Below are 22,540 nucleotides of genomic sequence, written 5' to 3' on the forward strand. Positions count from 1 at the left end.
TATGTGGTTATAGATGTGCCAGGTCAATTATCGTTGGAAGCGGGAGCGTCTCTGAAACTTGGGTTAAGTTAGTAGTGGAGATCCAGTTGCCCGGTTGAACGGTTGCCGCATCATTAATGTTTCCTGATGTTCAGCGAGTACCTAGTAGTTTGAAGTGTTTGAACCGTTGTTGTGGTTGGTGTTATCAATCGCCGGAAATCTACCTCTTTACTATTCGCCTGTCCCATAGTATAAAGTACATAAAACTTTATCTGACCACTGGAATGCTTCAACTAGTCCACATGTACGTACTCGCACGACAAATTATGGCACGGGTCGAGCGATCAGCATGCGCTGGGTTTGCAGAAGGCAACTTACTCCGATACCGTTCTTAGATGACGCAGCTCAAATACTTCAGTGCGGGGTCTAAGTGGACGGGAATATTCTTTACGCGCGTGGGCCCACTGATCGTAGGCCTCATGACTTAATGCAGGAAAGCTTCCGCAAACCAGGCGCGGCAGAGAGGGCGGATGCTGCAACAGACCCTACCTTATCCAGCTTAGAGTACAGCCATTACCCAGTGCATGCCGGAGGGTACCTCGGACTTAATCTTCGCAGGGATGAGTATAAATATGGACAAGGCTATTCCTGCAGGTACAATGGACTGGGAAGCATATCCTGGTCTGCGATGATCATTCCTGCTTGCTTCTTGCCTTTCAGTGCCTCAACGATCGATGCCGTCGTTCAAACAGTCCGCCCTCGCGGCCCTGGCCGGTTTTGGCCTCTCTGCCAGCGCCAGCGCCAGCGCTTCCAGTCAATGGCCCACCCAGTTCACGCATACTTCGCTGGGTAATTTCAGCCTGCCCATTCCCTCGTTGGTGACTTTCGGCACGGGGGTCATCGGTGGTCTCTTTCGTCCCCTTGCCAGTGCTGATCCAGCCAAGGCTCGGATCGGCATCCTGGTCATGCACGCCGAGCAGGATTACACCACCTTCTACCCCTGCAGTGAGCTGCCCGTTCGTGGATACACCACCCTCTGCTTGAACAATGCCCAGAGCAAAACGGGTCTCATGAATGACCTCGACTTTGAGACGATGATGACGGATGTCGGAACAGGTGTGCAATTCCTGCGCAACCTTACCGACATTGACCAAGTGATCATCTGGGGTCACTCCGGTGGCGGTGCGATGATGGCCGCATATCAGAACGTGGCCGAGAACGGAGCCTCTGCCTGCAACGGAACCGAAAAGCTGTACCCCTGCTCCAGCGCGATGGATGGGCTGCCCGCTGCCGACGGAGTGCTGCTTATCGATGCCAACTTTGGCCTCTCCACCATGACTCTGCTGTCTCTCAACCCTGCCATCACCAATGAGACTACCGGAGCCGATATCAACTCTAAGCTGAACTTGTACAGCGCGGCCAACGGCTGGACGGAGAACGGTGCCAACTACACCACCACCTTCGTTCGGGAGTTCTTGGCTAACGTTGCCGCGCGGTGGAACCGCATCCTGACCTCTGCGACTGAGCGCAATGAGCTCATTGCGGCCGGTAACGGAGACTACAGCGATGACGAAGGATTGGTCATTCCCGACGCCAACTACCTCGGCTTCAACAACAAGCTCATCACCCAAGACGTACGCTATCTGGCTCACACCATCTATAAGTGGCCCCTCCTACACAAGGACGGCAGCAACACCACTCAGGTTGTTCCGTCCGTTCGTGTCGCGTCGGCCGGCATTCCCAGCATGGTCGACTCCTTCTACGACGGAGCGCTCAAGACCACCATTACCCGGTTCCTGTCCACCTTTGCCATTCGTGTCGATGCCGATAACTTCCGTGTTACTGCGGATAACATCACTGGTGTCGACTGGACCTCGTCACAGACTGCTCCCATTGGTAGCGTTCCTGGCATCTCCAAGCCCCTGCTGACCATGGGTAACACGGGTCACTACGAGTACCTCAACGCGGAGAAGATCTACTTGGCTGCTACCACCGCGGACAAGTCGATTGCCTTTACCGAGGGAGCCCAGCACACCATTGACACCTGTACCGCCTGCGAGAGCTACCCGGGGCAGTACGGCGACACTGTCAAGACTGCTTTCAACTTCATGGACAAGTGGCTGAGCCAGCCGGGCCGTTTCATCTCTGCCTGAGGAATGTCATCATGTTGACCGGGTAATCATGGATCGATTCGTTAGCTGGATCCTATACGCTGATACTAATGTTCTAAAATGCATGTGAGTGATATGAGAGTAATACGAGTCGCAATTTCTATAGACCTTTGGCATCTCGCCTGGAAAGGACAGATCTTCAGAGAATATAAAATGTTAGTGTTCCATGATAGAGTCTTCAATTAAACTCCCAGCTTGAACCATGCTGTCCCTCCCAGATAGGTCCCGTTAGTTCTATCCTGTCTTGAAATTAAACCGAATCAACCAAGAGCAAACTCACATTGCGAACAGAAGGAATAGCGGGAAAGCCCGATTGCTGTGTTCTAGACAGGCCCGTTATCATTGGTCATGCCGGGAAGAGGCTTTTTGATGAAATTGTGTTCAGTCACTTTGCGCTCTGAAATGTCAGGTCTAGGTGAAGTAGGCCATATATGGTATAGTGGTAGCACGTCGTTGGCTGCGCTTCGGGTAACAGTAAGGCTTGCCCGGGGGCCCTTACTGAATCCCAAAGGTTCCTTATCCAGTTGCGACTACCTATCTTTAAATGTAGACTTAGGATGGATTACGTCTACTAAGAAAGGCGGGAGGAAAAAGCAGTCCTATTTAAAGTCTATAATATATCCTGTATAGCTACTTTAGTTTTAGATAGTTTTGGGTTTACTTCTGTCTTGGCTTCCAAAATAAAGGTAACTATTTTATGTATCTAGATAGAGTAATAATTTGATTTGGTTTAAGTCATAGTTAAGAACAGCCAGGGTGATAAAACAACAGATTAATTCTATGTGAAAAAGGAAGGTTTATAGCTAGTATACTTCGATATACGGGCTTTTTATCTTAATAGAATCTGTCAATCAGTCAATCAATTAATCAAGCAATCAATGTAACCCCACCCACAAACGGCAAAAAAGCTAATGAGCAAGAGAGATTACACAGCCCTCGCTGTCAGCTACATCTCCCCTGGAAAGAGTCCATTGATATCCATTACGAGCCCCCGGATGCCATTTTTTAATCTTTCCAACATAATGACCAATCGAGAAGAACGGCAGAGCACGATGTACCGCACTAGGATCACGAAGATTCATCATCCGTGCAAACCTATGACGCAGGAGAGATTGAAACCATCGCCGATCGACAGAGTATGCCGACGCATTACGCTGACATGGAATCCGATCCCCAACAATACACATCGCTACACCCTCTGCCGCTGCATCTTACGCAGATCTAGCCCCTCAAAGTTCGTCCCGGAGCTGACGATCCTCATCTCTGGCATATGCCCCCGGCACAACAATCATGGGAGAATGCACAAGGGCTACGGAGATCAGAATTACCATCAAGACCCGTACTTCGACCAGTTCGGTGGCTACAACGCCTTCCGTCTGAGGGTGTTTGTGGATTTCCCCGGCATTTATCTAAATGTCCTGGGCCGGCATGCGTTCATAGCGGAAGATGAGATGGATACCCTCGTCGCCGACTTCGAAAGAGTTGATTTCCAGCCTGGAAGCCCGGCTGTTGCCGCTAGAGTGGAATATCTTTATGAAGTATATAACGAACACCACGAACATGGTGTCGAGCTACCGGAGCATGTCGTGGAGCTTCTACGTGATCGAACCCCTGCCAACGAGACAAGCAAGTATCCTGGCATTCCGGTTGAAAGAGACCACTTCACGGAATGGGCTGCAAGCCCCAGGATGCGGGAGGTGGAAGTGATTCTGCGTGGTAAATGGGCAGGATTGCCGCATTGGGCGGTTAAGCCATAGATGGATGTCCAGTGAAAAACGTGTCCATAGACAATGACTTTTTTGTGTCCGGATCAGCCCTGGACCTGGCAAGCTCACCACCGGTTGAACGCAACAAGATTGAATAATAGCGCTGACTAGGTTATCTTATCCAATATCAGAATTCGAGGTGAATATTCCAGAGTGCATTTGTTGAAGAATCCAGGTTCTCTCGAACCTGCGTGCAATATGCTAGATAGTATACTATGCCACTCTTTCCAAAATTCCCAAATCAATGCTGCCGCGCAACGTCAACATCCCAGTGCGGACGTTATGTTGCTTTCAGGAGACACCGGCCCCCGACTGCCCTTCCCCGCAGAAACTATCAACCATAATATACCCGCAACAACCAGCATGCGAGCAACACGAGTCACGCCCCCGCCGACTCTTGAGTCCAAGATTCCTCTCGTCGATTGCTACGAGTGCTTTCTCGATTGCTATCAACAAATCCTCCAACAGGAAAACACCTCTCGTCCCAATCTCCCGGTCCGAACTTCTTGTCTATTGCCGTCCCGATTGTGCAGTAGCTGCGGACACAGTGCAAGGCAGCAGAAGTAGACGATCCTCAAGCCGTCACCGCGGGTCAACAGCCTCGCCGAGATGAACACCTCTGTCGGGTCGTACCAGATGGTCGGGGCTTTGGTGCACTGTTCCATTGTCCGGGGCCAGATCAGTCTACTGCTCGATTGCAAACCAGCCAGGGAGAGAGGAGAATGTGATGTGGTCTCACCTGCCGTATTAGCCGGTCGGTAATGGATCACGCTCGAGGCATCGCGGAGTCCGGGGGTGTCGTTGACGATCGGACTGGCGAGAGCCAAACAAGTAAGCGCAGAGATAACAAGGGTGGACAGAATGAGGTTCATTATCAGATGATAGAATGTATGGATCTGGCGGAGCGGTTGGCCATCAGTCGGGCAGATGGATATATCAGTCTATCAGTCTCCTGTCTGGCCAAGGATGCTACAGGCAGCAGGGTACGAGGCGGGGAGAAACCGGTTGCTAGATGGACCTAACGTCGCAATAGAAGATTACCGGTAGGCGGCATAGTCGATTCCAACATCTCCAGGTGTGCGATGGTCTCACGATCAGCCATCGACCTTTCGTGAAGCGTGTTCGGCGCAGAATGCGGTGAGTGATCGGAGGTGTCATATGCACCGGAAGGATGCATTCGATAGATCGGTCCGGTTTGCTGCAATGATCGCCCCTCTATTGCCGATACGATCTCCACGCTGGGAAGGCTCAAAGATTAGGGCAGAAACTGCACAGCCAGTCGAATGAGGTAATAAGAACTGCATGATAGAGACATAAGATCTATACAACGCAATGTAGTAAGTTACTGCTATAATGCTAGGGTAAATATTACAGCCCGTGGCCGTGGGCTGACTCATTGATGAATATATACAGGTGCTGAATTCAACAGCAAGGGGCAAGTAGGATTTCGGCGTCAGTGATAACATGACCATGTCTGAGATATCAAGTACAATGCCGGTTGTGACGATCGGTTTGAATTACTGAACAACTTGGACAGAAGAAATTTGGGGGATTGTGGTGTTAGGTTGTTGAGTTAGTGGACTTGTTGGATTAATAAAGACTTACAATGCTTGGAACTGAGCAGTGAATGTGTCCAACAATTTGAGCCGCCATTGCTCCAGCGTCAGAAAGATGCTCATGGATTGAAGACTTTTTTTCTCATCGGAACTATATGTGACTGTTTCGGTCCAACGTGTGACTTTCCACCATCCCCTCTTTTTCGGAAAAATAGGCATTGCCAAATCACATCCATCTGAGATCAGGGCTAAATCATGCCCTGAGAAAATAGAGTACCGGACCCATGTGGTGTACAAAAGGCAAGGAAATGCGGCTGATGAATATTTCCGCGACTGAGACTACTTGTGGTAATGGAGACCAACAAGTTTCTTTCTCCTTTGTCCCTATATGGAGAATTGGACCGAGATTCATGATTCATTTTCCACTACCCGAATACATCCGCAAGGCCCAATCGGGAGCCGCTGCCCGAGTCATTCACCTGGTACCGGACCACTGCCGTGCTGGTTGGACTTGCTGCTGGAAATCGGTGTCCATGTGATTGTGGTTTCAGACTAGGCAAAGTCATGCATAACAAAGTCGAGAATCTCAGGGCTAATCAGTGGAAGAAAGGGGGTTTTACCCAAAGGGCACGTTTGACTGGCCTCTGTTTCGCACATTATCCTCTTCCTCGCCCAAAACATTTATTTGATCCACTCCAAGGCCTTGCTCCGTTGGCTTATTGAACTTTGGTCAGATCAGACCATGCTAGCGCATTGTTCGTGGTCATACAAATTTATCAAAGTCGATCCACTACTTCAGTCCAAATATATCGCATGCGAATTGCATATCACAGGGGGGGCAAGCACTAGAAGCATAAGCCCTCCACGCCCAACAGCTTCAATCCATTTCCTCCCCCGCACTCACACTGGCCTGCTAATACTCTTCCAAACACACCTTATGATTCAATAAATCCAGCGTTTATATACTTATTTACGATAGAGCGCTGCCCCCTTCTCCATACAATGACGGGGAATCTCATTCGAAACGCAGTGCTAAATGGTACTCGTCTTAGAAGATAGATAGACCTACCCGAGTATAAGAATTAGACTACAAGCCCGAGTGAAATTTCCACAAGGACACTGAAGTTACTTGATTTGGGCAGTGAGTTGTACACCCCATGAAGTCGAGGATTTCTTGTTTACTCCTGTGATCACCCTCTTGCGCTGGAAATCAATATGCGATAGCCTGTGGGCTTTGGGATGTGCATTTCTTGTGTCGCTTTCAAGAAGGACCGCTTGTTCCAGAGACTCATCCGGAATCAGGACAAGGAAAATGAAGGGAGAAGGGGAAGTTTATACTGGTATAACAGAATGTCTGTACGCTGCAGTAGAATGAGCGGTAGAGTGCCGGTACCCTTGCCTGCAGTGCAGGTGCTGATCCATTTGCGGCGCTGACAGCGAAATGGAATTATCAGACTGGATAAGGGTCATCCGGGGTGTCAAATGCAAGGCGGTTATTCAACAACATTCACTACATGCAATGATCGGCCCTTCTATTGCCACCACCATGAGCACTGGCGGCATGGAGATTCATCCGCGCCCGGTATTTCGGTGACTGTAATTGCTTTCCTTTCTACAGGGCTTCGCTTATTTAGGCAATCTGAGAATGAGGATCAGCGACCTCTCCAAGGTTTCTCCCCCTAAGCCCCAATCGTAGTTTCAGGAGGTTCAACTGCCAATCGTGTGATTCAGGCATCCTTGATCATATCACGCGTTCCTACTGAATTTTACCATATCCCTGCCACTCACAGGCCTGAAGAGTGAGATGCACCGACACATGCATGCCGTCGTATATCCTATCATTCTCCCACAGATGCTCATTATCGTGAAGAAGGTGAAAACTTACTGTACAGTCGATTATATTGGACGAATCGATATCCGTTTACCTCGTGTTTCCAAGATCATGGGATGTCGTACTGAAGCGTGCTGAGTCTTGGCAATTGCCAGTGTTATGGTACTCCTCGATAGCCTGATACGAGGTACTCTAGCATCTGAACGCAGTGAACGAACCTGCCTAGTGTTTACTACTGATGTGTCCCTCTGTACTGCTCCTTGACCTTCCTCAATCATTGATCCTATCGTACAATAATGCTACAGACTCAACCAATCTTCACCAAGAACGATCTTTTCAAGCGATGATTCGTTTGAATTCGGGCACTACTTTTCCGCGGACTCGCCTTTCATACTAAACACTCCTTACTCGCCAATCACTGCGGACAAATCAATCTGCTCTACACGATCTACTTTGTGATGGCCCGATTTACTATTGACGTACATTGCCCACTGCGCCACCACGTTGACCCAAATTAGATGCTGCCTCAAAGAGCGAGAGCTCGTGTATCCGTGGTCAGGATCCTCATACTGTCAAGATAATTTAATCTATACTAGCGACATGTCTTGGTATCGTGGACTGATCTGTGACCATCGGCAGTCCGATGTCTCCATACGAAGAGTCTAAAACGACCGTTCAACAGCGAAGGACCTAGCTGTAGTCCATGTTGATCTCTTTCAACACGAGCCTGGGGATTAGACCAAGTCAGTTGTGTGAGCTTAGCTCCAAAAGCTATAAGAAAAGCACTTCGCTCCGGCAAGCCATCCTCATATCAACTATTCTTTTACCTTCTATAGTTTACATAACAGTTATCCTCTTCAACAAATCCATTATTCTGCGGAAATGAAGTCCATAATCCTTCTTCTTGCGGCTCTTCTGCCCATGGCCATGTCTTCTGCCGTACCTGCAGACGCGGACGCGAAAGTCGAACTGAGTCAGAAGCAAGAGCTTTCCGGCCACAATTCCCTGCGGTGCCAGGTCGGAAGCAGCACTCAATTCAAGAACATCTCTTGTGGTGGGGCTCCGGTTGCAGGCTCCTACACCAACGGGCAGGCCATCTTTCTGAGGTGCAAGATTAGTAGAGGCGGCGGCACGTAAGTCCACCCGTGCTCTGCCGTGATGCAATAGAGCTCGCATGCGTGGGGCTCTGCATTGCTCTTTGATTGACGATTATCATCTTACGATACTATCAGTACATGGTACAAGACCAAACAAGGGACTTGGGTTCTAAATGCGAAATGTAAGAGTAAGGGCCCCCGCCTCATGTTCTTTCGTCTATGAAATTCTTATTTGAGGCTGTCTGCTCCTGCGGTGAATATACTCGTGATTCTCGAACAGGCGGCAACATAAACAATTTGCCTGGATGTGATATCCAGGGCACTCTCGCTCACGTATCAAATCTGTCTTCGATGAGATGGATAGTCCTTGAAAATTTATGTCTTTGTTAAATCAAAGGTGCTTCACTGATCAGTCCTTCCTTCAAACAATGATTGTTGCAGAACGTGGCCATGTTCAAGATCATAGTTTCTATCGAACCGTGTATTTCTGCTTTTCTCTACGTAACTAGGTGTTTCCTACAATCAAAAGTGTTTGAACGATGCTATTAGACTATGAGAGATGATTGTAGAAGATCCTCGCGGTGCTGCCTAAACTGGGATACAAACAGATACTTGTGGTAGTATGGTGGTACAGCGTGGTGACCGGGCTATCGACTAACGAAACACACCCGTGTGCCCCAATTCCGGTAGCGGTGCGTATGGTCCGCACTAATCGACCATTAGACATTTAAGGAAGAGACAAAACCCAATGCCCAAAGCATCAAATCTGGCAGTACCTGCCTCGACAAGCGCCGATACATGTATAGCTTTTTCTGATTCCTGGGTTGTCGAGACTAAAGTGCTGTCGGCACCTCGTAAGCGAACCGTTCCTCCCCAGCCCACATCGGGAACGAGTTAGCTTGCCCTTGATAGTTCTCCGCGGGGAGCAGACTATCCAACTGGGATTCGACACAGCCACGCTTCGCCAGAGGTCGATGCTCGAATCGGTCCTCAATCCACTGCAACCATGTGTGCTTCGCCGCATTGATGGCGGAGAAATGCCCGCCCTGTGAAACAGCCAGCAGCTCCAGATCCCCTGTGTGTAAATTGCAAGTAGCTCGCACCGTCGTTCTGGTCGTATTGTACATGACCGATGAGTCTTCCGTCCCTTGAACGATGAGAAGCGGCCCCTTGAACGGCAGCCTTCCCGGGTTGGCCAGCTTCGAGAATCCGTCGGCGTACCAGGTCTCGTTCCATCCGGGCAGCAAGAACTCTGCTTCGGAGCCCGCGCCCAGCAGAGCAAAGGTCACCATCTGCGAGCCTTCGACCTGGTTCAGAAGATCTATTCTGTTGACACCCAGCGGGGTAAACCAGTCACTGACGTTGAAGGTCGGGAAGACCGAGTCCAGCTCCTTGGCAATCCACGCGATGAACCCTGGAATCGTGACTGATAAGGATGCCGTTGGAGGAGCCACAACTACCCCACCGAGATAGCCTGGTGTCACATCGGTGAACTGAGAGTCGTTGCGGGCCAGAATCTCTGACAGCCCCCAGGCGACAGCACCGCCCTGGCTATGGCCAACCGATACGTAGTCGCTTGACAAGAGCGTGGGAAAGGACTCTTGGGCTGCTCGCAATGCGTTGAGGGCATCGTGTGCACCGGCTTCGCGGATATTGTACTGGTGCGGGATGTGACTTCCATCCCAGGAGGCGTCGACGCCCAAGCCAGCGTAGTCAGGAGCGACGACGGCGTACCCGGCCTCCGCCAGCGCAAATGGAACAAAGTCCCCGTAGAAGAGCCGGCGGTGCGTCGAGGGGGCGCCGTTGGCGTACCAGCCGGAGGTTCCGTGCGTCCAGAGTACCACGGGGGCGGATGATGCCGTCGTAGCGTTGGTCAGAGCACGAATTGGTCGTGGATTGAATGGCCATAGGATATAGGCAGAAGTAGGGATCAAGCTCCCGTTTAGATTGGTGGTGCTGTAGATAATGCGGGACATGGCCGTCTTGGCGGGAATGGAGAATGGCGACGGGTCGGTGAATTCTTGGAGCTTGAGGGTCTTGCCGGGCTCGGTGGGCCATTGATCTTTGGGAAGGCCCTGGATGTTAAAGAAGTCATCCTCGTGTGCTCCGCCGTTAGCCAGCTGAGAACGGTCGAACTTGGTGATTGTGTTGATGATTGCTTCCAGATCGCTGGTCAAATCGGCTTGCTTGACCTGGTCGGCGCTGAGCTCGAAAGAGGAATTCCATCCTGTCGATTGTGTTGCTGCAACTGTGACCGCTTGGCCTGTAGCTAACTTGGCTCCCAGTAGAAATAGGATGATGCTTTGATATGTGACCATATTGACTATGTTTGTCTGTGGTACTATGGGGTCGATTATGGGGTGTGCTGAGCAACTGTCTGATGATTTTCATAACGGCTATAGACATGATGGCTTGTTTTATATTCGAGCCCGTCACAGCTTTGCTGAGACCTATCTTATGCTGAGCGTGTCAGGTGATGTAGGCAACTCCAATACTGAGGAGCTTCGTATAACCTATTTGCAAGGCTCCGAGCAGATTCTACGCGACCATGGATAATGCGCTTAGGGCTTGGAGTCGGGGGATGCAGGGCGGACCGATGCAGCGTATTAGTAATACGCTTCCCACGTTCTCCGCCAAAGACCCTGTTGGCTGGGAGGCTGGGTGAGGCTCAAAATCATGCTTTGATGACCGGATACGTCATTGCTAAATGATGACTTGTATCTACACTTATTAACAGGAGCTGAGGTTGATGATTTGAAATACATAGTGACCGTGCTGTGTGATTTTGACATCCTGTGCGGGTTGAAAAGGCTGTAAACGTGTTTCCCCACCTTACACGGTCATTCGCAAAGTCCGAATGAATCTCAGCATCGCAGGGCATTGCCATCGAATCATAAGGTGCCAAGTCAAATGTTTGTCCTTGTTTCTAGGAAATGGTAATCCCTGTAAGTTGTCAATCACCGGCCTGCAAATAGACTTCTTGCAAGATCGTCACAATCAAACCTTGTTGCACTGTTCGCATAGATTGTGTAAATACATAATCGCTTTGAAAAACAATTCACTTTCGCTTGAACATGACAACTTTTAAAAACGATTATGAAGCTGGCAACATGGCCTTTTTGACCAGAAAGCGATGCTTGTGTCCGTAACCTACCCAAACCTCTTCAACAAGTCCTCAACCGTCTCGACCAAAGTATCCTCCAAATTGCGATAGCGCAAGCCTAACACCTTTTCTGCCTTACTCCCATCCGCAATATACGTCTCATCCAGAGCCCCACCCTCCCGGTACGGAACCTTGTCCTTCAGCTGTGGAAACCGCTTGCGTATAATCTCACACGCCTCCTGATACAGGAACCGGCCCCCAGCGACCAGAAAGCGCTCCCCGCCCGCTTCGGGCCGAGTGAACGCTTGGTAATGGGCCTCCGCCACATCGTGGACGTTGGCAAATGCCATGAAATCATGCTGGGGCACCTCAGCCCGAGACCCATTCACTAGATTCCAGATCGTCTCGGCGGACTCATTCAGCCGGTTGTGTCCTTTGTTTGGGTCTCCGAGCGCGGGGCCGAACACCCAGGGCGGGCATATGGTGGCCGCGCTGAAGGTGAGCGGCTTGTCGGCGCTTTCGACCCACTCCCACAGCTTCCGTTCAGCAAGAGCCTTGGAAGCGCAGTACGCGACGCTCACGTCCGGGGTCAGCTTAGCCTCCTCGTAGCTGCACGGGTTCCAGTCCGCCTCCGTGTACCGGTAACCTCGACGGAGGCCCTGGTTGAGATCGAGCATTGCGGCGAACGAGGAGGTGACGACGACACGGTGGACGGTGCGTCCGTGAGCGGAGACGGAATCGAGGACGTTCAGCGTCCCCTGGATGGCTGGTTGGAGGAGGTCGGTCTCGTTGTCCGATACCGTGAGGGAGAACGGGCTGGCGGTGTGAATGACACCGGAGACATTCTGGACGACTTTGTCGAAGGCGCCAGGGGCAGTCATGTCCGGTACGATCGCGAAGGAGAGGCGATCCACGTATTCAGGCGGGTAGCGGGATTTGACCGTCTCCGCGGACGAAGGGGAGCGCACGGTGCCACAGATATTGTAGCCCGCATCGAGGAATCTTTGGATGACGTGCGAGGCGACGAAGCCGGAGGCGCCGGTGACGAGGATTGTTTCGGGCATTGTTTTTATGTAGAAAAGCTTGTAGAAAAGCTTGCCTAGGCATAAACTTGTTTGTATGGAGTGGGAGTAATGCCGGGCGGATGGTCCCAAGCGAAGTCGAGCGAGGTCTTCCGATATGGCTAATCTGAGAGGCCTATCGCATTGATATATGAGTGCATGACAAGGGATACGGGCTATACGGCCTGGGTGTTACGGATACGAGTTTGACTGCTCAAACAAAGAATACTGACGTGGACTACCGTATCCTGCTTTGTGGATTTCTGGTTACTGTCTCCTTCCGCTTAGGGCTAATCTCCCCGCCCGTTCCCGGCGTTTCCGTCGATACGAGATGCGGGTGGGACCAGATCTCGAGGAGATCTTCTGGAACCGGAGATCAGGGCATTCAACAGCGAATGATATCTGGGATTCAGTACGCATTATCCATGGTTAGATGTTGATTGGTGCCTCGAACATGTCCCGTGACATCTAAGAGCTCCAGGTCTGTATATGAGCGTTCATGTCCCGCGGTCTGTGGTGACTCGAAAGTATTCAGCTTACCCATGACTGCTGCAGGAGGCGCAAGTGATCACGGACGATCAGTTGATGACCCGTCTGGGTTCTTGGATTCCCGGTGTCCAGCGACACATGACATGTGAGTCCGCACTGAAGGTACGTGGCGCAGAGGACGGCTTACTTGCCGCTTACAATAGGGCTGGAGTTCCGTGCGGTATAAGGTCAAGTCAATAGAATCATATCGATAGCCCTCAATTTGACGACGGGTGAGATGGACCAAAAACGATGCCGATTTAATAGCAAAGTGGTGTGGTGACTGAGGCCGCAAATCGGATCTCGGCTTGACTCGCATACTTATCGGATGGCCGAGCAGAAACAGCACAATCCCGGTTATGACCTCATCACCAACTCGGAGTCCGCCTACAGCTGCGTATAAAGTGTTCACCAAGTCCCCACCCTTCCTGGTATACGTCAGGAACTAAATCTGTCGGTCTATCACGACCCAGCATGCCAAATCCCCTCACGTTGACTGAAATTGACCAACTCGAGATCCATGTCATCGTCAATGACGAGCTGGACCCAATTTCTCCAAGCCCGAATTCAGCTGTGCAAGTTGCTAGCCGGTTTATGGGCATCCGGCTCCCTCCACTGCCGCCCGGCACTAAGCGGGGTGGCGCGCAGTTGGAAATGCGCATGGACAACATCTGTTGTGCGGCACATGGGATCTCTTTGCTCTTGGTGGGTGGGATTCAAATTTTGCGCCTCCCAGTCGGGAACTTAGGAGGAACCCAGCAACCACTAATGTGGACGAAAAGATCGCTACAAAAGGTGACAAAAAAAACACTACTTTCTCTTTGACGACGCCGGGGCAGAGGGCGAACTTTGGGAGAGGAATTCCGGTCGCCTTCGCGCGCCGAGGTGGGCCTCATCGAGCACGTTGCTCTGTCGCATTATCATCGCGATCAGTCTGGTATGTGCCGGGGCTGGAGTTCCCCCAGCTAAAAGGGTAGTCATTGACTTTGGCTCAGGTGGCCTAACCAAGGCCATTGAACTCATAAAAAACACGATGAGGGAGGCAATAATGTCGTGGTGGACGTGCATCCGGATCGTCCGGCCTACCGCGGCGTCCAGGCTGATCGGTCAATCTCCCTAAGGCGGACCCTTCTTTCGAGCAGCTGGAAGCTGCCGGAGCGACTTTGCTCAAAAGCGACCGACCGCACACCGCACTGGACGATTTCTTCCTGGTATCCGGGGAGATCCCGCGCGAGACCAGCTACGAAGATGGAATCTACGGCGGTCTGCGATTCAATGAAGCGACCATGAAGTGGAAGGAGGATACGCTGATCATGGAAGAGCGCTATGTTATGTGCAATCTCAAAGGTATGTCTCAAGCTCGCCATCTTGTCACATCGACTCTCGGGACTGTTCTGACTGGGGATGATGGGGCCGTGATGCAGGCAAGGAGCTCGTGGTCTTCACCTGTTGCGGGCACGCTGGAATCGTGAATAGCTGCCGCGACGCAGTCAACCTCGTACAATGGAACCCCATTGTACTGTGTGGTGGGCGGATATCACTTGGCTGATGCAGACGATGCCAAATTGAATGCCACCATGAATGATTTGAAGAAGTTGCAGCCAAAGGTACTGCTGGCGGGTCATTGCACGGGCTGGCGGTTCAAGTGTCTCATTGCGCGTGATCTTCCCAATTGTTTGGTCCCATGTTTTTCGGGCCGTAAGTATACTTTGTAGGAGTAGTGAATCAATGTCACGAACGGTAGGGCTTGACGACTGGGCTGCGCTGCTGAGATTGAGAGAAGGGACGCTGAGGGCCAGGCGATATAATCAAGCGTGTTTGCTCTATTTGGGGCTTATTTGAGAACATATTGTACACCCGACTTTAACAAAATCTTTGCGTATAGCTCATGCAGCCACACCACAGCCCCCGGCATCGGAAGCCTATCCGTTCGTCCAGCTCCTTGGAAGAAGAGCGACTTGAACCCGAACTCGGCTACATCGTTCTCCTTGTCTACTCGAGCGGCAACCTCGATTAACGCGTCCAAGGGACGCAGACCGCGATTGCAGGTTTTGTCCCCTCCTCGGATGAGGATTGAAGTTGACGACCGATCGATAACCTCGAATTCGGAGACAATGTCGGTGCCTACCTTGTAATCGGACCGCAGAAGATCGGAAGAAGACCAAAGCTGGGTTATATTCGTGTTGGGTTTATCCATCCATGTACGGAGGATTCGTTGTAGAGCAAACCCTGAACGATACATGGCGGAAAGGGTTAGAAACATGAAGCTTTTCTGCGTCAAGATTAATTTCCTTACCAGATCCGGCCCATATGCCCCCACAGTATTTCTCAATAAGTTTATTCCGATCCTCAAGGAGTGCAGGATCGATCTGTTGCAATGGCACCCTGATGACGTGCAAGTCGTGGATTGTGGGATTGTTGTTCGGGTTGTAGCTCTTGTAGTACTCGGAAGTGAAAATAGGGTCCGTGGCCGTTAGGGGGATTGCGTCAATGTCAGCGGTTGTGAGGTATATCCCCAATGCTAGGCCAATGCTACCGGAGATGGTGGTGCCTGCCAGCACTTTTCGTCTAAGAGACATGGGCGGTGTATACAGGTTTGTGGATTCTAGGGGAGATGGGCGTTCAATTATGAACTCAAGACCCCAACTCCCAGGAGAATTTAGCGGTGCGTACGGCATCTACGCAGTAGGTGGTGACCTGTACCCGCCGAGACCCATCTAACTCGGACTTCCGAACAAATGGGGTTGTTATCCGTGCCACGCCAGGCAAATGCGGGCTTGGCTTCCATATCCTTCCGTAAGCTTCCGGAAATAAAAATCCGATGTAAGGACAACCCATGAAAGGAGCTATGAAGTCAAATGCCTCGCTTCGGTAATCGTGCTACTCCATGACTTACTGTTCTCGGTGGCCTGTTTCCGAATGGCATGGACAGGTCTACAGCACTTTTTTTTTCAAATAGGGGAGCCTGGAATCATTAGCAGGATACTAATGTATAATGCGCAAGGCCATCAAGATACAAGACATTGCCAGTGGAATTGGGACCTGCGCACTGTGCAGATACATAATACTTTTGACGACGCCTTTAACCTGAATATTGATTCCTTTTCAACGGAAAGCACCATGGTTGTTGTAGACAATAAGGCACTTCTTAGTCCTCATCTCAGCTCCTCGAGATTATGGATGACCACATGTTACGGGGATAGCACCCCCAATCTGAGTCATTCTGCACCCCAATAGCCCCCTTGGATCTTGCACACGGGTCATACCATCTCCGTAATACCTGCAATCTGGCGAAATGCGGCCCCCAAATCTATACGTGTGTATTATCAACTGCCACTGAAGCGGAAGATAAAGTATTGGTGCAGCACATACCTTTGTCGCGTCATGGTAGTCCTTAAAGCCATTTTGCAGCGCGTGGACCTCCGCATCTTCCCCCAGGACGCTGAAGGGGGCCTGGATAGCGAGATCGCGAGCTAGCCTTTCCTTGGTGGGACCGGCATCTGCAGGGCATCCGGTGGCAAGGAGGAGGATATGCTTAGTACCACTAGGTCTCGGCCAGGCAGAACTAGACATACCGCCGACTGGGTCACTCTAGATCGAAGAGAAACCATGCACAGTCAGCTTGTATCTCAAGGCAAGTATGATACATAGGGTGAGGTCTTGCCGAGCTCATGAGTTCGAAGATCAAATAGGTGCAATCGCCTAGTGAGGAATCGATCTCGCGAAACTCTTCGAACCACTTGATAGCCTTGATTACGGTGTCTTTCTGGATTTCCTTGAACAGTGATGGCTGTCAAAACTGCTTCATAGTGCCTTGAACTATACCGACTTTGTCTGTAAAAAAGGCTTTCATATCAGTGACTATTATCGGCTAGGGTTTTCCGATGGCTATCGCTCACCTTGCAGATTTGCAACCCCGGAAATAGTTATGACTTGGTCTGATCGATGGCTCCGGGGAAATCCAACGCCCACTGAAAGTGGGCTCGGCCGTACTCTTCCCCATTGGCGTCGAAGGCATGGATGACCAGCATGTTCTCGTCCGTGCCAATCGACTGGAGCAGGCGTCCCTGCACCACGTACAGGAACATGGTGGTCCTGAGACTCACCGGCCGGAAGAGGAAGTTCTCGATGCCATTCCCTACTTCTTTCCACCCTTCTCTGGGCACCAGAATGGAAACGGCCCGGTTGTTCTGCGGGTAGGGAAAACTCGGAGCTTGACCCGAACTAGCGCTACAATCCGGTATGAAGATTAAAACAGACCATCATTAAAGCGGTCTCACATAGTAGACAGACTCCACCACCACGCAGTGCCCAAAATCCGGTTCCATCGAGTCCCACACCACCGATCCATCATACTTGACAATCTTGGTGTCGAGCATATTAACCTCGTCAGAGATGCAGCCATACTAGCTGGAAAGCCACGAGTAGCCGCCACTGACGATGGTCCCGGCTACGCCAACACCAGAAATCCGGGCGCCCACAACTGTTCGTTTGGCGTGGAACATAATTAGCATCCTTGTTCCTGTTCTTGTATCAATACGGATACTGAACAAAGAGTAGAAAATAATCTCATACTTCCATAGCCCGACGCTACGTCAGCGAGCTTCCGATAGACATCCGGCCATGTCTGTCCAGCACCAACAGTCACCAACCCCCGCCTGTGCATCAAAGTGGAAGTCGTCAAAGCACGATATATTCACCACGACATCTTCGGCTGAGGCAGAGCTTAACCCTTGGCCATAGTTAGAAAGTTCTAGCGTAGTTCCGGCCAGGTAGGTAAGGGCTCTGCTAAGTGACTCGGCCAAGGTGGGTCGGAGTACTAGGTGGGGCCTCAACTGCTTCTGTGCTGCCCAGGTCTGGGGTGGGCAGGTGTCACCACCTACGCCTCGCAGACGTAGACAGGGCACGAGACCCAGCTGTTTACCCTTTCAATTCGGAAGTCCGAGCGAGACTCGCACCCGCCCGACCCGACGTCGGCTTCCGGGACCCGATCAATCTCGGTCGGCAATGCGACCGAGATATGGAAGCCGTTTTTTTGTTCGATCTACTTAAGAGTCTCACTACTAAATGAAAAAAAAAGGGCTACTTGACTCTATTGGTTCTATCTACTACCAACTCCTGTCCCCCATCCCCGCCCATCATACCATGTCGAACGTCCTGGTTACCGGAAGCTCTCGCGGGCTTGGCCTCGAGCTAGTCAAGCAAATAGCGGCTCACCCGGATCTGAAAGGAGGAGTAGTCGTAGCAAGTGCCCGGAAGTGCAGCCCGCAGCTGCAGGAGGTCATCTCTTCAAGTGGCGGGGCTGTTGCTTTTGTCGCGCTCGATATCGTGGACGAGGGGTCTATCGCAAAGTCGGCAGAGGAAGTCAAATCGGCGCTCGGAGGAGGTAGTCTGGACTTTCTGATCAACTGTGCAGGTGTACACTCTGAGACGCATGGCAAAGTTACTCTTATGTATGCAGCATCTTCCCTCCGCCCAACATTGGCATAACAGAAAAGCACGGACGGATTTGATTAACATCAACCAGGTCGGATCTCGACTGGCAATTGTCGGTCAACGTCAGTGGCACGCATCACGTGCTCCGACAGTATCTGCCTCTCATGCAGTTGAGCGAAGTCAAGAAGGTGGTGAACATGTAAGTCGATACAAGAGCGCCGTTGGTCTTGTGCAATTCTGTGGATTGAATAGGCGGAAGGCTCACCGTTTGTTCTCACAGCTCTAGTACATTTGGATCCATGGCGCACGCTCGAGATGTTGCATATGCCCCGTGCCCGGCATACAAGATCAGCAAAGCCGCCTTGAATGCGTTGACAGTGCAATATGCTCTCTCGTATGAGGATGAGGGTTTTGTCTTCCTCTCGGTCAGCCCTGGAGTATGTTACCCCTGTCGTTGGTCATTGGAGATGGTCCCCATGCTAACTATTGGGTACTAGTGGTTGAAAAGTGATATGGGCGGACAGGACGCCGATCTCACCGTGCCTCAGGGCGCAGAGGCGGTGCTCAGGACGGTCATTGCAGCTAATGGCCAGAACAATGGTAGTTTCAAGAATATTTATGTGCCTGGATGGGACAAGTATGATGGCCAAAATGTGGCCTGGTAGATGTCAGTGACACTGTGGTGGGATTCGACGGACATATAAGCCCGGCTACGCCGGAACTGCTCATCAGAGTGCCACAAGTGACGGATCAAACACAGTCACTATACATGAGTGCCTTTAGGTGCAGAAAGCTAGACTTCCAACAGTAGAATATTGTCGATTGCCCTCATATGGACTTTTCAAGAGAACCCATCGCATTGAAAGTATATAACTGAACGACTACCAGGAGTTAACTTCGTGACGGCGGGAACTGGTTCAGGCATCAAGGCACCGAGGCGGTCGGGAGTGCCGGATCGTTTAGATTTTCGCGGCCTGCTTCAACAGGTCCGTGCTTCCCTTTGTGGTAGAACTTCAATGCCAACAATCACTCTTTTGCAGAACCAAAGATAGCAGACTATTTGGTAAAAATGGCAGACTATATAACATCTACTACAAGCATACTCCCAGCCGTAGGTCATTTTCTTTACCTGATTGATCCATCTGAAGTGTGTTGGGAAGAGGCTGACCCATTATCAATAGTGTGATCTATGCCATGCCAGAAAGGTTCTCCCTGGCTCACCGTCCACCAGTTTCATATCTCAGATTCCAACGATATCTGACTACAGAGATGATAACTAGGTCAAGTGTGATAGGCAAGCGCCATGCGCCAACTGTGCAGATGCCGGTGCAGTTTGCCGACGCCTGCGTAGTCGACGAACATCTAGGAAGAGATCTTATCAAAGGTCTGCTATCATTCTTTGCCTATCACCTAAGGACGTACTAAACATCTTGCCGCTAACCTAAATGCTAGCCTCCTAAGCCGTCAAGAGACCATAGTAGATTTTGAGAGACAGGCGCCCAGGAGGCACAGTAACCGCCGCCCGGCGGCCACAACCACGTCCCTAACGCAAACTATTCCCAGACCCCGTTCAAGCCCTGGCCCAGCAGTGAGAGAGACTACTCTCCCCAGACAGCGCGGTGTTCATAGCTCGACCCCAACTGCTTCCTCGATCACAACCGACGAGGAATCGAATTATCATGCAATCCACGCGAAGGGCGTTATTCAGATAGACCTCCAGAATCATCAGGCTATCAGCATCGAGCAGCAAGCGTTGCTCAAGTCGGCGCTGCAGCTGACGAGCAGCATTGCCGGTAGCCAGGCAGTCTCAGCCATAGAAGAAGAGTCTAGTGAGCCAGACTCTTCTTCCCCGGTTCCGGAAACCCCTCCGCGTGAGCTTCTGTTTATGCTTCTACCAGGTGCTCATAGTAAAACAGCTCATACCTGTCGTTGGAGCTAACGAAATGTAGGCGCGCCAGAATCTGTGAAAATCCAGTGGCCGCATCCCTTGTCTGATAACGCATATGCGAGGATGGCCGCAACTTTGTTACGAGACCGTTCTGAGCTTGAGGCTACTAAGTTCCACCAATATTGCGTCTGCATCTATGTGAGAGCAATTTTACATCTGTATCAAGTCTCACGATCACTGGACGATGCGTTCCTAAGAAGTGAGTTATCGAAGTCCAGATTAACTTATGTAGTCGCAGCCATGCGCAGCACCGAGCAATTCAACATTTTGAAGCCACCCGATCTGTTAACCATTCAGTCTTTGCTCTCGAGTGTATGTTTCTATCTGCATAAAATACGAATTATACAATTGATTTAGCTTTGACCCTCTAGGCATTGCTCATGCAGCACATGGGGAGACCCTACCAGTGTTGGCTCTTTGTCTCTTATGCCGCGCGACAAATCACCGCGCTCAACTATCACAAGATCCGCAGACTGCCAGCGACCTCAGAAAAGGAGCAAGACATTCAAGACGTTGTCTACTGGTGTTATTACCTCGATCAAACATTGAGTTCACTTCTCTGCCGGCCCCCTTCGCTCCCTGATCTTGCGGTGTCCCCGACCGATCTTGTTGTCTCAGCGCCATCATCTCCATACGATAGCATGATGCGAATTGTACTCGACCTGGCTCAGGTTCAGGGTCAGCTACGGACTATCTCTTGTGGTAGCAGGAATGAACGCAACGAGCTAGCTCTAGAGATATGCCTTAGCCTCGAGGCCAGAATGCAGGCCATGTTGCCGCGTTTGCAAGCGGTATGTCTTCTACTGTTGACTTCCTAAAGACCATGCTCTGAGACAGTATCTTTCCCTTGCAGAACCGCGACTCACAGCCCAAAGCCGTCCAATATGACTGGGTCGCCGCGGACTTTACCTACTACGCGATCTTCGTCGAGCTTCACCGCACCCGTCTGAAAAGCGCTTTCAGCGCGACGGTCCATCGTGAATGCCTTGGTTTCGCTCGCAAGGCGCTGCGAGCATTCCACTTCCTCCAGCAGCACCCATCTGAGCTGCCGGGATTTGATGATCCATATCCGTCGTTTTTGACCTGGTTCGTCCTTACCCTCCTTCCCCGGTCAACCATGCATCCCGCTTTGCTGGTTCTTTGCAGATGCTTGCAACTGACCTTCAGGCTGACAGGACCTTATTCCTCTACCCCCTCAGCGCCTTCTTCGTCGTCTTTTGCCACATCATTGGGACAATCGACCGGGATGACTTTGACCTCATGGGCCAGATCATCCAGCACTTGGCGCCATTCAAGCGGGATCGCCATTTAGGCAAGCTTGTCAATTTGCTCCAGTCCCTGCAGCGTCTTTGCGAGCCCTTATTCCAGACACCCAGTGATGGTGGTGGGGGCGCTGCAGCCGCGCCAGGGTACGGCGATGCCCCAGCTGTCGCGGCGGACGTTGGCCCTATTGACGCTGACAACCGGGCTTTGATCGACACTCCCTTGCCACCAGTATTTCCCAGAGACGGTGATGATATGTGGCCTATGCCTGCCACTGGCACGGACCCCTCTGCTGACTGGCTGATGTGGGAGCTCTTCAACAGTCAGGTTTCGGCGGGGTGGTTGAGTCAGGATAATGATCCTTTCGATGTTGGTTTCATGGGATGAATGGTACGGCGATAATTTTGTATTGGCAGGATTCTTTTCTTCGTGATATTTAGCCGGCAGTAGCTTCGATGACAATGAGATTTTGGCAAACCACCAGTAATCCTTCCTAAGAATAAAAGTGTTTAGGATGGACACAATAAATTCCGTGGACGTGGCTCGATCCCCAGCCTAGGAGTTGACGTACCCTATTTGATCAGAATGCAGAGCGGTTTGGTTCCCTGAAACCATATGATGAAGTAAAGTCACTTTTGGGATCATAACAAATACCGAAAGTCCACTGCAACTTCTTCCAGTCTAGTGCGACAGGTAGAGGACAAGTTTAAATTGCGAGGAAGTACTAATACATTCGTTCTCTTCCTAAACAATCCCATTGCTCGGCAAGTGAGTCATAAATCATCGTACCTCTTCTTCATG

General features: G+C 51.0%; 10 protein-coding genes across 10 annotated transcripts; 5 read left to right on the forward strand and 5 right to left on the reverse strand.

Annotated features, from left to right (window-relative positions):
- Positions 1-944: 944 nt before the first annotated feature.
- BO82DRAFT_324947 (uncharacterized protein) lies at positions 945-2,155 on the forward strand (the record flags this gene model as incomplete). The annotated part of the gene is made up of 2 exons (XM_025632846.1): positions 945-1,694; positions 1,758-2,155. 2 exons carry the CDS (start codon positions 945-947, stop codon positions 2,130-2,132), a joined length of 1,125 nt encoding a protein of 374 aa, XP_025496905.1. The 3' UTR covers positions 2,133-2,155.
- Positions 2,156-3,172: 1,017 nt separating this feature from the next.
- BO82DRAFT_397288 (uncharacterized protein) lies at positions 3,173-3,907 on the forward strand (the record flags this gene model as incomplete). Its single annotated transcript, XM_025638914.1, has 1 exon — positions 3,173-3,907. The coding sequence occupies one exon, from the start codon at positions 3,173-3,175 to the stop codon at positions 3,905-3,907; it is 735 nt and encodes a 244-aa protein (XP_025496906.1).
- A 4,278-nt stretch (positions 3,908-8,185) lies between these two features.
- On the forward strand, positions 8,186-8,771 carry BO82DRAFT_360449 (uncharacterized protein; the record flags this gene model as incomplete). Its single annotated transcript, XM_025636764.1, has 3 exons — positions 8,186-8,436; positions 8,536-8,582; positions 8,719-8,771. The coding sequence occupies 3 exons, from the start codon at positions 8,186-8,188 to the stop codon at positions 8,769-8,771; spliced, it is 351 nt and encodes a 116-aa protein (XP_025496907.1).
- Positions 8,772-9,024: 253 nt separating this feature from the next.
- On the reverse strand, positions 9,025-10,800 carry BO82DRAFT_412461 (putative secretory lipase). The gene has a single exon (XM_025639836.1). The coding sequence runs from the start codon at positions 10,716-10,718 to the stop codon at positions 9,234-9,236; it is 1,485 nt and encodes a 494-aa protein (XP_025496908.1). The 5' UTR covers positions 10,719-10,800; the 3' UTR covers positions 9,025-9,233.
- Positions 10,801-11,550: 750 nt separating this feature from the next.
- Positions 11,551-12,567, reverse strand: BO82DRAFT_412463 (SDR family oxidoreductase; the record flags this gene model as incomplete). The annotated part of the gene is made up of 1 exon (XM_025639837.1): positions 11,551-12,567. One exon carries the CDS (start codon positions 12,565-12,567, stop codon positions 11,551-11,553), a length of 1,017 nt encoding a protein of 338 aa, XP_025496909.1.
- A 988-nt stretch (positions 12,568-13,555) lies between these two features.
- Positions 13,556-14,807, forward strand: BO82DRAFT_379884 (uncharacterized protein; the record flags this gene model as incomplete). The annotated part of the gene is made up of 4 exons (XM_025637714.1): positions 13,556-13,797; positions 14,214-14,439; positions 14,517-14,590; positions 14,685-14,807. Exons 1-4 carry the CDS (start codon positions 13,567-13,569, stop codon positions 14,805-14,807), a joined length of 654 nt encoding a protein of 217 aa, XP_025496910.1. The 5' UTR covers positions 13,556-13,566.
- A 97-nt stretch (positions 14,808-14,904) lies between these two features.
- BO82DRAFT_428107 (uncharacterized protein) lies at positions 14,905-15,671 on the reverse strand (the record flags this gene model as incomplete). Its single annotated transcript, XM_025640413.1, has 2 exons — positions 14,905-15,321; positions 15,389-15,671. 2 exons carry the CDS (start codon positions 15,669-15,671, stop codon positions 14,927-14,929), a joined length of 678 nt encoding a protein of 225 aa, XP_025496911.1. The 3' UTR covers positions 14,905-14,926.
- A 581-nt stretch (positions 15,672-16,252) lies between these two features.
- BO82DRAFT_397293 (uncharacterized protein) lies at positions 16,253-16,665 on the reverse strand (the record flags this gene model as incomplete). Its single annotated transcript, XM_025638915.1, has 2 exons — positions 16,253-16,402; positions 16,465-16,665. The coding sequence occupies 2 exons, from the start codon at positions 16,663-16,665 to the stop codon at positions 16,253-16,255; spliced, it is 351 nt and encodes a 116-aa protein (XP_025496912.1).
- A 353-nt stretch (positions 16,666-17,018) lies between these two features.
- Positions 17,019-17,471, reverse strand: BO82DRAFT_397294 (uncharacterized protein; the record flags this gene model as incomplete). The annotated part of the gene is made up of 2 exons (XM_025638916.1): positions 17,019-17,322; positions 17,386-17,471. 2 exons carry the CDS (start codon positions 17,469-17,471, stop codon positions 17,019-17,021), a joined length of 390 nt encoding a protein of 129 aa, XP_025496913.1.
- A 766-nt stretch (positions 17,472-18,237) lies between these two features.
- On the forward strand, positions 18,238-22,126 carry BO82DRAFT_271971 (fungal specific transcription factor domain-containing protein; the record flags this gene model as incomplete). The annotated part of the gene is made up of 9 exons (XM_025631008.1): positions 18,238-18,545; positions 18,844-18,922; positions 19,026-19,181; positions 19,849-19,946; positions 20,092-20,426; positions 20,478-20,788; positions 20,848-21,271; positions 21,310-21,562; positions 21,676-22,126. The coding sequence occupies 9 exons, from the start codon at positions 18,238-18,240 to the stop codon at positions 22,124-22,126; spliced, it is 2,415 nt and encodes an 804-aa protein (XP_025496914.1).
- Between the last annotated feature and the right edge of the window lie 414 nt (positions 22,127-22,540).

This window comes from Aspergillus uvarum (genome assembly GCF_003184745.1).
Source record: "Aspergillus uvarum CBS 121591 unplaced genomic scaffold BO82scaffold_2, whole genome shotgun sequence".
Classification (NCBI taxonomy): domain Eukaryota; kingdom Fungi; phylum Ascomycota; class Eurotiomycetes; order Eurotiales; family Aspergillaceae; genus Aspergillus; species Aspergillus uvarum.

Bases quoted from the DNA above. Each gene is read 5' to 3' on its own strand.
- BO82DRAFT_412461 (XM_025639836.1), bottom strand. From the start codon at position 10,718: ATGGTCACATATCAAAGCATCATCCTATTTCTACTGGGAGCCAAGTTA.